Source organism: Oryctolagus cuniculus, chromosome 3, assembly GCF_051225735.1.
Source record: "Oryctolagus cuniculus isolate XC-2025 breed Fujian yellow rabbit chromosome 3, ASM5122573v1, whole genome shotgun sequence".
Lineage (NCBI taxonomy): Eukaryota > Metazoa > Chordata > Mammalia > Lagomorpha > Leporidae > Oryctolagus > Oryctolagus cuniculus.
In genome coordinates, this window is record NC_142869.1 from 136,677,540 (window position 1) to 136,690,209 (window position 12,670).

Sequence of the window (12,670 nt, forward strand, 5' to 3'; positions counted from 1 at the left end):
GCCTTCGGATCAGTGCGGTGCACTGGCCGCAGCATGCCAGCCACAGTGGCCATTGGAGGGTGAACCAACGGTAAAGGAAGACCTTTCTCTCTGTCTCTCTCACTGTCCACTCTGCCTGTCAAAAAAAAAGAAAAAAATCACACTGTACTTAGTAAACATGTACAATTATTATGAATCAACCAAAAGTAAAACCTATTTTCAAAAAAGATACTAAGTAGGGGAGCCATACTTAGGTTCTTAATATCAGTTCATTATTGTATATGGACTACTCATGGGTACTAAGTCACGTCATTGAAAAAAAATCCTAAGTCAGGTGACTATGATCACTTTTATGTGAAGTATGGTAACAGAATTATAGTTATATTAAAAAAAAAACAATCCTAAGGTATATGTGCTGGATATTTATGGATGAGATGATACAGTGTTTGTTGTTTACTCTAAAATAACTGATAGTTATTATGGACAGGATTGACTAAAGTTAAAGGTAAAATAGGAGTGCTGTTAATAAGTGCTGAAGCCAAGTTGATAGGTAAGCTTCTCTCTACATGATGTGTTTGAATTCTGTACTACCTTTTAAGGAAAGCATTTTGGGCACAGGAAGGAAGACATCACAGAAGAATAGGAACTATTAATGGGGTTTTTTGGTGCAGCAAGTTAAGCTGTCTGCAATGCCAACCTCCTGTATTGGAGTGCCCGTTGGAGTCCATTTCCAATCCTGCTCCCTGCTAATGAGCCTGAGAAGGGAGCAGCAGATGGCCCAAGTACTTTGATCCCTGCCACCCACATGGGAGACCAGAATGGAGTACAGACTCCTTACTTGAGCCTGGCTCAGCTCTGGCTGTTAGAGCCATATTGGGAGTAAACCAGCAGATGGGAAAATCTTTCCTGGTCAAATAAATAAAGTCAATCCTTTAAAAAACAAAAATACAAAGAAAAAGGAAGGGAAAGGAGAAGAGGAGAGGGAGGAGGGAGGGGGAGGGATAAAAAGGAATATGGCACAAGGTGAACAACCAAGAGACACTGGGATCATTAGATCATGAGAGTGTTTCGCAAAGGGGAGAATGATCAACAGGGATCAAGTGGGAGGAGACAGATCAGAGAATTACCCGTTGTTTTTGGCAGTTGGAATGATATGGTGACTTTAACCAAAGTTTCAATGGTATTGTGGCAGGTGAGAGTCTAGTGGATAATGTTGAAATAGGTAAGGTAATGTGGGTAGACATTTTAGTGAAAAGAGCAACAGAAACTAGCTACATGTAAACAGCTGTAGGGCCATCAGGGAGCTTGTTGACATGTTATTTGTATGCTTGGTCTTTTATACTATGAAAGAACATATTGCCGGCGCCGTGCCTCACTAGGCTAATCCTCCGCCTTGCGGCGCCGGCACACCGGGTTCTAGTCCCGGTCAGGGCACCAGATTCTGTCCCGGTTGCCCCTCTTCCAGGCCAGCTCTCTGCTGTGGCCAGGGAGTGCAGTGGAGGATAGCCCAAGTACTTGGACCCTGCACCCCATGGGAGACCAGGAGAAGTACCTGGCTCCTGCCATCGGATCAGCGCGGTGCGCCGGCCGCAGCGCACCAGCCGCGGCGGCCATTGGAGGGTGAACCAACGGCAAAAGGAAGACCTTTCTCTCTGCCTCTCTCTCTCACTGTCCACTCTGCCTGTCAAAAAAAAAAAAAAAAAAAGAACATATTAAAACACTTATTATTGATCTTGGCAGGGAGCCAATACAAGGTGAAAAGCCAGAAAATACAAAATGGAATAATGCTTTTGGAGGGGATGAAATGGGATGTAATCAAGAACAAAAGCTGAGAAAGCGGTCCTGTATGGAATGCATTCTTGCTCCTGGTAGCAAAGTTGAAGGCTAGATGCAGTTAAAGGTAGATGGGACATGACAGGTTGAGAGGATTCTTTTTTAGCAGCCAATACTTTTTCTGTGAGATAGAGAGGGTGGTCATCTTCACAATATATGTATATTTGTAAAAAGAGATAATCCTAGGCCCTAGGAGATTTCTAAATGTGTATGTGTGTTTAAAAATCAAGTTCTCAATTAAAAGTACAGTTCTTTAGTCATATCAGATTTTTCATTCAAAATAATTTTAATGTCCATTAATCTAAATGAGATTTCTCTGAGTGTTAAAAGGTCTATTTTGTTTGATTTTAGTTTCACTATAATTAAATCAAATGGAAAATGTTTATTAATCTTCAACAAAATATATTTAGAGTTAAGATTTTTTTGTGCTTTCAGTATATTTCTTGAATCAGAGTTCCAGAACTTAGAAGGAAAAAATTATTGCTCACATCAGTGATTAAAGTAGAATGAACAATGGAAAAATCTCTTGAACTTGAGACAGTTGAGTTATTTGTGTAACTGGTACTCTTGTTTTATGACTGAGCTATTTTTAGAATGTTGGTATCTTTTTAATAATACTTTAAACATTTATTTTTTTCAAAGATTTATTTTATTTATTTGAAAGAGTTACAGAGAGAGGTAGAGGTAGAGAGAGAGGTCTTCTATTCGCTGGTTCACTCCCCAGATGGCCACAACGGCCAGAGCTGCGCCGATCCAAAGCCAGGAGCCAGGAGATGCTCTGGGTCTCCCATGTGGGTGCAGGGGCCCAAGGACATGGGCCATCCTCCGCTGCCATCCCAGGCCACAGCAGAGAGCTGGATCGGAAGAGGAGCAGCCGGGACTAGAACCAGCGCCCGTATGGGATGCTGGCGCTTCAGGCCAGGGTCAACCCGCTGTGCCACAGCGCCAGCCCCAAAACATTTATATTTTTAATGATCAACTGATTTTGTTTAGTCTTGCTGTTCAGTGGTAGGAAGGGTTAATATAGTGCTTGATTTATCACCATTTGAGGTAGGCACAAGGCTGTTTGCTGTGTGACCCTCAACATTTGACTTTTGTGTAGTGATATACCTCATAACAGCTTTCTGGCCAACCACAGATAGCTTATACAACTGTGGTCCCATAAGATGATATTGCCTAGTGACATGGCCACCACTTTAGCTTGTATAAGTACGTTCTGTGATGTTTACACAATGCTCAAATACCTAACAACACATTTTTCAGAACAAGTTCCTATTGTTAAGCAACCTCATGACTGAAAATTGTGTTGAAGTATATGGCATATTTTGTTAGACACATCCTAACATGACTCACAGTGACCCCTGGCTCTTGGTATTTACACCCAGGTGTAATCTCTTCCCCCTTGAGTATAGGCAACACTTTGTTCAGAGCTACAGAACAGAGAGGTGTTCCATCTGCAGTTCGGTTACATAGGACTTTAACCTCTGCTGCCTTCTTGGCTGGCATGTTTTGAGGAAACAGGCAGCCATGTTCCAGAGGTCTGCTAGGAAAGGAGCTAAGGTTGCCTTCCAGCCTACAGCAAGTGAGCAACTGAGCCCCTCAGCCCAGCAGCCCATAAGGAACCGAATCCTGCCAGCAAGCACAAAGCTTGGAAGCAAATCCCTCATTCCTCAACCTTTTATATGAGACCCCTGAAAACTGGCACCATGTGAGAGAACCGGAAGTAGAGGGCCCCGCTAAGCCATGACGTCATTCCTGACCCACAGAAACGATAAGATAATAATTATGTGTTAAAACAAGCAGCTCCATTTATAGTATTTTGCTGTATGGCAATGGATAGCCAGTACAGTTATGTAAGAGAAAATATTTCCAAGACATCCGAGGGGAATAGATTACAGACTTTTATTTTCATAGTCTGGGTAGTTTAGATAAGACCTGTTGATTGGTAACCAGCCCAGTGAGGGGAAAGGAATGTGCTAGAAACAGGTAGCTTTTTACTTACAAAGGACAGATCTAACCCAGCTGTGAAAGCTGATTGTCAGGCCAAGGTGTCCAAAGAGAATGACAAGTTCCATTAAAATACAGCCAACAGCTCCTACTGGGATAAGAGATTTCCCAGGTAACTTGTTTCATTAGAGAAACCTTGCTTCTCTGACTACAATACATAAAATAGCACTCCTTATCACTATTCTCTAATCTCGCCTCATTTTTCTTCAGAAAAGCAGTTAGCATTGCTGATACTATCTTATGTACTGATTTATCTATTGTCCTCCTTGAAGGAGAATAAACACCATATGGATAGGAACTTACTATTTTTTAAAAAAGAGTGACAGAGTAGTAGAGACAAAGACATCTTCAATCTGCTGGTTTATTCCCCAAGTAGCTGCAATGGCCAGGGCAGGGCAGGCCAAAACCAGGAACCTGAAATTCCATCCAGATTTCCCACGTGGGTGGCAGGGGCCTAAGAACTTGGGACCATCTTCCACTGAGTCCCAATGCACATAAGCAGGGAGCTAGACTGGATGTGGGATGCCACTGTTGCAGGCAGTGGCTTAACCTGCTGCACTACAACACTGGCCCCAGACTTGCTTGTTTGTATTCACTACTTCTTACCTAGCCTTTATAGTACTACCTGAAAAGTAAGAGATGGTCCGCAAATATTTGTTGAATGATTACCTCTTTCCAGGCAGATTTGACACTGCCCACTATTTGGACATCTCCAGAGGGAGGTGTAGGAGCAGAAGCTTCATACAGGCTGGGATTTTGCACAACAGGTCAAGACTAAGGCAAGTTGGGGTAGGCATTTGGCGCAGCAGTTTAATCACCACACGGAGCACTCACATCCCTTATTGGAATGCCTACTTCTATTCTGCTTCTGACGTAGCTTTCTGCTGGTACAGCAGATGATGACTTAAGTACTTAGGTCCCTGCCACACATGTTAGAGATCCAGATTGAGTTCTGGGTTCTTGGCTTTGGCCTACCTAACCCTGGCTTTTGTGAGCATTTGGCGAGTGAACCAGCAGATTGGAAGATCTTTCTCTTATCTCTCTCTCTCTGAATAATTTTTAAAAAATTAAAATATATATGTCTGTATGTGTGTATATATATATGTACCATATATATATACATACATACCATATATATAGCACATATATATACTTGGTGTGTGTGTGTGTGTGTGTATATATATATATATATACACACACCAAGGCAAGAGTTGTGAATGCTTATAGCTCTGGAATAAATCAAACATCAGGACTGTCTTCTGAAGCTGTACAAGATAGGTAGGGACAGTAGCACAATTAAGAGTAGTCTCATAGAATGTGGGAAAATTAATATAATTCTGATCCCAGACCCCTCTTCATTCTATTTTTGCCTCATTTGTTCAATAATTCAATGCCTAGTGTTAGTTTAGGTAAAGAAAATACAAAAGTTAATAAGTCAAATAGTATCCTTGCTCTCATTTAATGTACATTTAAAAAAGGATGGACAGTTAACACAAACTAAATAACTTCTTGCACTGTGTAGTGCTGGGTAAATAAGGTACTGCAGCGGAGGAGGTGGGAAGAGAAAAAGACCACAGAGACTACTTAGATCCTTTCATCTCTCTGTGTAGTAGTTCAAGATTTGGCCTACAAATTTTTACTGCTATAGGGGATCTTACTGTAACGAATCGAAGATAGAAGTAGAGGGATAAAATCAAGGGCAAACTTTCTTTTTCTTTCTTTTTTTTTTTTTTTTTTTTTAAGATTTATTTGAAAGAGTTGCAGTGACAATCCAAAGCCAGGAGCCAGGAGCTTCTTCTGGGTCTCCCATGCAGGTGCAGGGCCCAAGGACTTGGGTCATCTTCTACTGCTTTCCCAGGCCGTAGCAGAGAGCTGGACTGGAAGAAGAGCAGCCGGGACCAGAACCAGTGCCCACATGGGATGCTGGTGCTTCAGGCCAGGGTATTAATCTGCTGCTCCACAGTGCCGGCCTCAAGGGCAAGGTTACCCAGCCCCCAAGGGCAAACTTTCTTAATCAAAGCTGGTTATCTCCATCCCCAATCTATTGCCTGATAAGAAAATGTAAATAAAATTGCTTCTCAAAACTTTTCTTCTCCATTATAAAATATCATTTCACTAGTAATTATGTTGATTAATATTGGTTTAATCTGCATATTAATGCCTATGTTATGGTCACTAATGGTTAATTAAAAAGATAAGGGCCCAGCACTGTGGTACAGAGGATTAAGCCACTGTCTGTAGCACCAGCATCTCATATGGTCACTGGTTTGAGTCCCAGCTGCTCTACTTATGATCCAGCTCCCTGCTATTGCTCCTGGGAAAGTAGCAAAAGATGCCCCAAGTTCCTGGGCCCCTATACCCACATGAGAGAGTTGGAGGATGCTCTTGGATCCTGGCTTCAACCTGGCCCAGCCCTGGCCGTCGCAGCCATTTGGGGAGTGGACCAGCAGATGCAAAATCTTTCCGTCTCTCTCTCTCTCTCTAATTCTGATTCTCAAATAAATAAATAAATTTTTAGAAAATAAAAAAGGACAATAGTTTACACGTGGAGATAATCTGAATAGTAAGTTACCATCTGAGTGGGAACTAATAAGCTGCCATTTTCTGTTTATAAATTTTTGTTAGATTATTAAGATGTAAAATAGGGAACCTGTAAGTACTTACCAATAATTGATTATAGTCAAATTGTATAAATAATACGAACACTGTAACAGCATATAAAAGAAATTAAAATAGTACTTAGCTTCAAGATATAAGCATATATTTATATGTAAGCTTTAAATATATTTGACTTAAGTGGTTTAGCATTAATTGATCATATTTACTGAGGTAAAATAGGTATAGCTTGATGATCTGAAAGCTCAGCAATGATTTCTTCTGTATAGATAGGATGTCCATGAAAGTGAACATGTAGCCGGTTAAAAACAATATCAGTTATTGTTTGAGAAATATGTACTTAATTTTTACTATTCCAGGCACTGTAGTAGATAAACAAATGTATCTTGAACAGGCATTGACCTTGCCCAAAGGGAGTTTATAGTCAGGTAGGAGAAACATGCTTTAAACAAATATAGATATGAGTTATGGTAAAGAACAGATTGTTAGAAGAGTCTAACTACAGAAATATGATTTAGATTGGAATAGTTCAGGAACTCGAAGGAGCTGAGATTTTTATCTTACTTAAAAAAGCTGACTAACCATAGTTCTGTAAATGTTGTCAGAAGACATGGAACTCCTGGATTAGAGAAAAAGAACTTCATTATTCTGAGTACAGCGAGCCACATGAACAGTGTATTGTTTGTTGATCTCTGAAGCCATGTAATATAATGGGGAGACACAGGACAAGCCCATGCAAGTGCTCTGTGTGCCTTCCGTTTGTATTGCAGGAACCCTCAGCTTGAAGAAACTACCAGTTTTGCATTGTGCAATGGACAAGCATTCTGCCTGTCTGCAGGAAATGTCACCTTATCTTTCAGGGTTACTTGCCAGAAATACAAAAGCCACCAGGACTCTGAATGTTCGCGTGCCCTGCAAGAGCAGACAGGCACACTTGGGCCCATGCTAGATTGTTCATCAAGGAATCCTCTCTGAGACAGTGTCTCTTTTAAATAGCTGTGATAAAATACACATAGTAAAATGTGTAATTTGATAAGTTTAAACACGTACGTCCACTCATGAAACCATCCTGACAAGATCAGCGAACCTAGCCATCACATCAGAAAACTTCCTTGAGCTTTGCTATTCTTCCCCGACCATTTGCCTCTCTCATCTCTGGGTAAATGGAGATCTGCTTTTTGTCACTAGATGTTAGATTGTGTCTCATAGAATTCTGTACATGGGTTGCATATTCTTGCTTGTCAGGCTTCCTTCACATAGCATGTTTTATTCATCCATATTGTAGTTTGTTTTTGTTGTTGGCTTATAGTCCACTATAGGGATATATTATGGTTTGTTTATGCATTTACCTCCTGAGGGAAGTTGGATTGTTTCCAAGTTTTTGCTATTGCAAGTAAAGGTGCTTTGAATATGCATATATAAATCTTTATATGGATATATGCTTTTTAAAGATTTATTTATTTTATTTGAAAGTCAGAGTTACACAGAGGGAGGAGAGGCAGAAAGAGAGAGGTCTTCCATCCAATGGTTCACTCCCCAATTGGCCGCAATGGCCGGAGCTGCGCCAATCCAAAGCCTGGAGCCAGGAGCTTCTTCCGGGTCTCCCACATGGGTGCAGAGGCCCAAGGACTTAGGCCATCTGCTGCTGCTTTCCCAAGCCATAGCAAAGAGCTGGATGGAAGTGGGGCAGCCAGGTCTTGAACCAGCACTCATATGGGATGCCAGCACTTCAGGCCAGGGCATTAACCCACTGCGTCACAGTGCTGGCCCCTATATGGAGATACTTTTAACATATATTGTTGTTTCTATTGGATAAATAACTAAGAGCAGGATGGTTTGACCATATGGTAGAGTATTTTAAGGAAACACCAAACTCTTTTGCAAAATGATTCCTTAGATTTTTCTTTGTACCAGCTGTGTCTAAGAGTTCTAGTCCCTTCATTCTCATTAGTATTTGATAAGGTACTTCTTTTTTAAATTTTAGTCATTTGAGAACAGTTATCTAGTCGTACCTCATTGTGGTTTTAGTTTGTACTTTCCCATTGTTTAAAGATGAATATTTTTTCATGTGCTTTTTGTCATTTAATGCATGTACCTTCTTGGAACGTTAGATTGTTTTCTTACTATTGAGACTTGAGAATTTCTTATGTATTCTAAATATACATGCTTTATCTACGTGGGAATTTTATTTTCATACCGAAGGACTTGTTTTTCAACCCCTTATCAGTATCTGTTTTATTTTTAGAAAGATTTATTTATTTATTTGAAAGGCAGAGTTACAGAGAGAGAAGGAGAGACAAAGAGAGATCTTCCATCCTCTGGTTCACTCCCCAGATGGTTGTAATGACCAGGACTTTATCTAGTGTCCCATGTGGATACAGGGACCCAAGCTCTTGAGCCATTCTTTGCTGCTTTCCCAGGCACACCAGCAGGGAACTGGATCAAAAGTGGAGCAGGTGGAACTTGAACTGGCATTCAGATTGGGATGCTGGCACATACATCAGAGTATATAGTCCACATGTCATATGCAGTAAATGGAGAACAAAATTATTGTTACTAACATTATTTTAAATGGCCTCATTTGGAGCAGCATTTGGCCTAGTGGTTAAAATGTCTCCATCCTACATTGGAGTGCTAGATTTGATACCCAGCTCTGTCTGCTCTTCCAGCATCCTGCCAGTGCAAATGCTCAGAAGCAGTGGTGACTGCACAAGTAATTGGGTTCCTGATACTCACATGGGAGACAGATTGAGTTCCTGGATCATGGCTTTGGCACAGCCATGGGCATTGTTTACATTTGCAGAGTGTACCTATATATGGGATCTCTGTATGTCTGTCACTCTCTGTCTCTTTGCCTCTCAAATAAATACAAACTTAATAATTTTTAGAAGAATTTGTGGGAACAATATTTGGTTTGTCATGTACTCTGGGCTTTTTGTTATATCATCTTTATGTGCAAAACAAACATTTATTTGCTTCCAACACATTAATCTTTTCTCATTTCTCTAATCCGTGTTATTGTTTTATTTTACAGCTTCTGTGTTTTTAAAACAGTCATTTGAAGGAGAATACCCTAAATTGTTGCGTCTTTATAATGACTTATGGAAGCGTCTTCAACAATACCATCAGAATATCCAAGGAAATTTTAATGCAGGTGGAAGCACAGATCTCTATGTTGAGCTACAGCACATGGAAGACGATGCACAAGATGTATTCATACCAAAGAGGCCAGATTATGAGTATGTTTGTTTAACTTAAACAGTTTGTTGCATATTAAGGCTATTTGTATTATTTGTATTTTATTGAAATCAGGAATACACTGAGCCTCTGAGTACTTGTAATGATTGTTATTTGTCTATTTAAAAGATTTTTCAAGATTTTCAACTGAGGAAGCCAAATTTCACCCTTATTTGAGCATTCTTATATATATATATATATATATATGTTTATATTTATATATTTATATATATTCACACACAAATTAGATTGATTTATTTGAAAGGCAGTTACACAGATAGAGATCTTCCATCTACTGGTTTACTCCCCAGAGGCTGCAACAGTCAGGACTGGGCCAGGTTGAAACCATGAACCAAGGGATTCTTCAAATCTGCGTGAGTGAAGGAGCCCAAGCACTTGGGCCGTCTTCCACTGTGTTCCCGGGTGTATTAGCAGGGAGCTGGATTGGAAGTGGAGCAGCCAGAAAATGAACCAGTGCCCATATGGCAGCTTAACCCACTTTGCCACAGTGCCAGCCCCTTAATTGAGCATTCTGGTTCTTTAGTATAAAACTAAACAGGGTGTGTAGAAGCCAGGAGGTGAGCATATGTGGTCATTGTCTTTTACTGTTATAGCATTCCTGTAATTACATCAGACAGCATCATCATTAATGGACCACTGGCATAATTGTGACATTTAAAAAAGCCTAGCGTGTTCAGAGACTATAGAGGAGGTGATTCTTATGCTGGGAAAGATTCTCAGTGGGTTAGGAAAAAACTGAGTGTAGTAAGCCTACCTCTGAGAATTCCTTAGCTCACCCAAAGTGTAGAAGGATAGCCATATTTAGGAACCATTTTGGAAGCTGATATACCATTTCAGGAGTTCATCTCATCTCAGACTTTTCTCCACAATTGAAAGTATTTTTAAATTTCTGTTGAAGCACCAAATTAAGTGATTGGCTCTCATCCCTTTCTTTAAACACTGGAATCACATTTATTGTGGCAAGGCTGACTAAAGCAATAGCAGATTCTTAGCACCCACCTGTAATATAAGAGAAATTGGTTATAATTGCTGTTTACATAGATGTTTCTCTTTTAATATTTTTCAAAATTCATATAATTATTACTAAAGTTAGAAGTTCTGATTGGCAAAGTACAGTAGGTAGAAGCTAGAATGATAACATGAAACCATATTTCCCCTCAATAACTTTTCTATGATAAACAGGCAAACTAGATAAGACCTATTGGAAGAGGGATGAGAAGGACAGAATTCAAGTCTGTTGATCCTAGTGTTATACTAAAATCTTTTTTAAGATGTATGTAAAATAACATATATAGCACCATTCTATTTATTTGAAAGAGGGAGAAACAGAGAGGTAAAGTTCTCATTGTTGGTTTACTTTCCGGATGCCTGCAACAGCTGGGGGCTAGGCCAGGCTAAAGCCAGAAGCCAGGAATTCAGTCCAGGTCTCCTATGTAGGTGACAAGGACTCAACAACTTGAGCCATCACTGTTGCCTCCCAGGGTACACATTAGCAGGAAGCTGGAATCATGAGCAGAGATGGGACTTGAACCCAAGCATTCCGGTGTGGAATGTGGGCATCCCAGGCAGTGTCTTCACCACTGTGTCTAATGTCTGCCCCTGTTTGTTTTTCTTTTTAAACATTTATGTATTCCCCGAAATTGATCTTGAGATATACAAAGCAAGTGGTAATAATAATTTGTCTCTAGGAGGTAGAAGTGTTAACTGTATGTGAGGGGTCTTCAGAAAGTTCATAGGAAACGGATATCATGAAAAAAATTATGCATAAGTTTCAAAAATTTTTATAGGGAAATAAACTTATCTCCTAATTCTATTTTCACAGACTTTTTGAAGTACCTTCGCATTTTCTGCTAATTTTTTTTTTCTCATTTTAAAAAAATTAGTTGAGGAGCAGAGAGATACATAAAGAGATTGTGTGGGCTGGCACCGCGGCTCACTAGGCTAATCCTCCGCCTAGCGGCGCCGGCACACCGGGTTCTAGTCCCGGTCGGGGCGCCGGATTCTGTCCCGGTTGCCCCTCTTCCAGGCCAGCCCTCTGCTGTGGCCAGGGAGTGCAGTGGAGGATGGCCCAGGTGCTTGGGCCCTGCACCCCATGGGAGACCAGGAAAAGCACCTGACTCCTGGCTCCTGCCATCGGATCAGCGCGGTGCGCCGGCCGCAGCGCGCCGGCCGCGGCGGCCATTGGAGGGTGAACCAACGGCAAAGGAAGACCTTTCTCTCTGTCTCTCTCTCTCTCACTGTCCACTCTGCCTGTCAAAAAATAAAAATAAAAAAAAATAAAAAAATAAAATAAAGAGATTGTGTGTGGGACCATCGCTGTGGCGTAGCAGGTAAAGCCACTGCCTGCAGTGCTGGCATCCCATATGGGCACCAGTTGAGACCTGGCTGCTCCATTTGCAATCCAGCTCTCTGCTATGCCCTGAGAAAGCAGTGGAAGATGGCCCAAGTCTTTGGGCCTCTGTACCCACACGGGAGACCCAAAGGAGGCTCCCAGCTCCCGGTTCCTGGCTTCAGATTGGCTCAGCTCCGGCCATTGCTGCCATCTGGGAAATGGACCAGCAGATGGAAGACATCCCTCTCCCTGTCTCCCTCTCTCCCTGTCTCCCTGTCTCCCTCTCTCCCTGTCTCCCTCTCTCCCTCTCTCCCTCTCTCCCTCTCTCCCTCTCTCCCTCCCCCCTCTTCCTCTCCCTGTCCCTCTCCCTCTCCCTCCCTTCCCCCTCTCCCTCTCTCTCCCTCTCTCTCCCTCTCTCTCCCTCTGCCTCTGCCTCTCTGTGGCTCCGCCTTTCAAATAAATAAATAAAAATATTTAAAAAAGAAAAGAGTGTGTACGCCCATTTGCTGGTTCATTCCCTAAATGCCCACAACAGCCTGGCACTGAAGCTGGGAGCCAGGAACTCGGTGTGGGTCGCCCACATGGGAGCAGGAACCCAACCACTTGAGCCATTACCACTGTATGTCAGGGTCTACATTATCAGGA

The 12,670-nt window shown here is 41.5% G+C and overlaps 1 protein-coding gene across 2 annotated transcripts in view; it reads left to right on the forward strand.

The window, feature by feature from the left end:
* The window catches only part of COG5 (component of oligomeric golgi complex 5), a 358,927-nt gene that overhangs the window by 270,939 nt on the left and 75,318 nt on the right, over positions 1 to 12,670 (forward strand). For both annotated transcript variants that reach the window (XM_008258350.5, XM_070071149.2), the window contains one exon: positions 9,470 to 9,674. In XM_008258350.5, the coding sequence (XP_008256572.1) occupies positions 9,470 to 9,674 (205 nt within the window). The remainder of the gene's footprint in view (positions 1 to 9,469; positions 9,675 to 12,670) is intronic.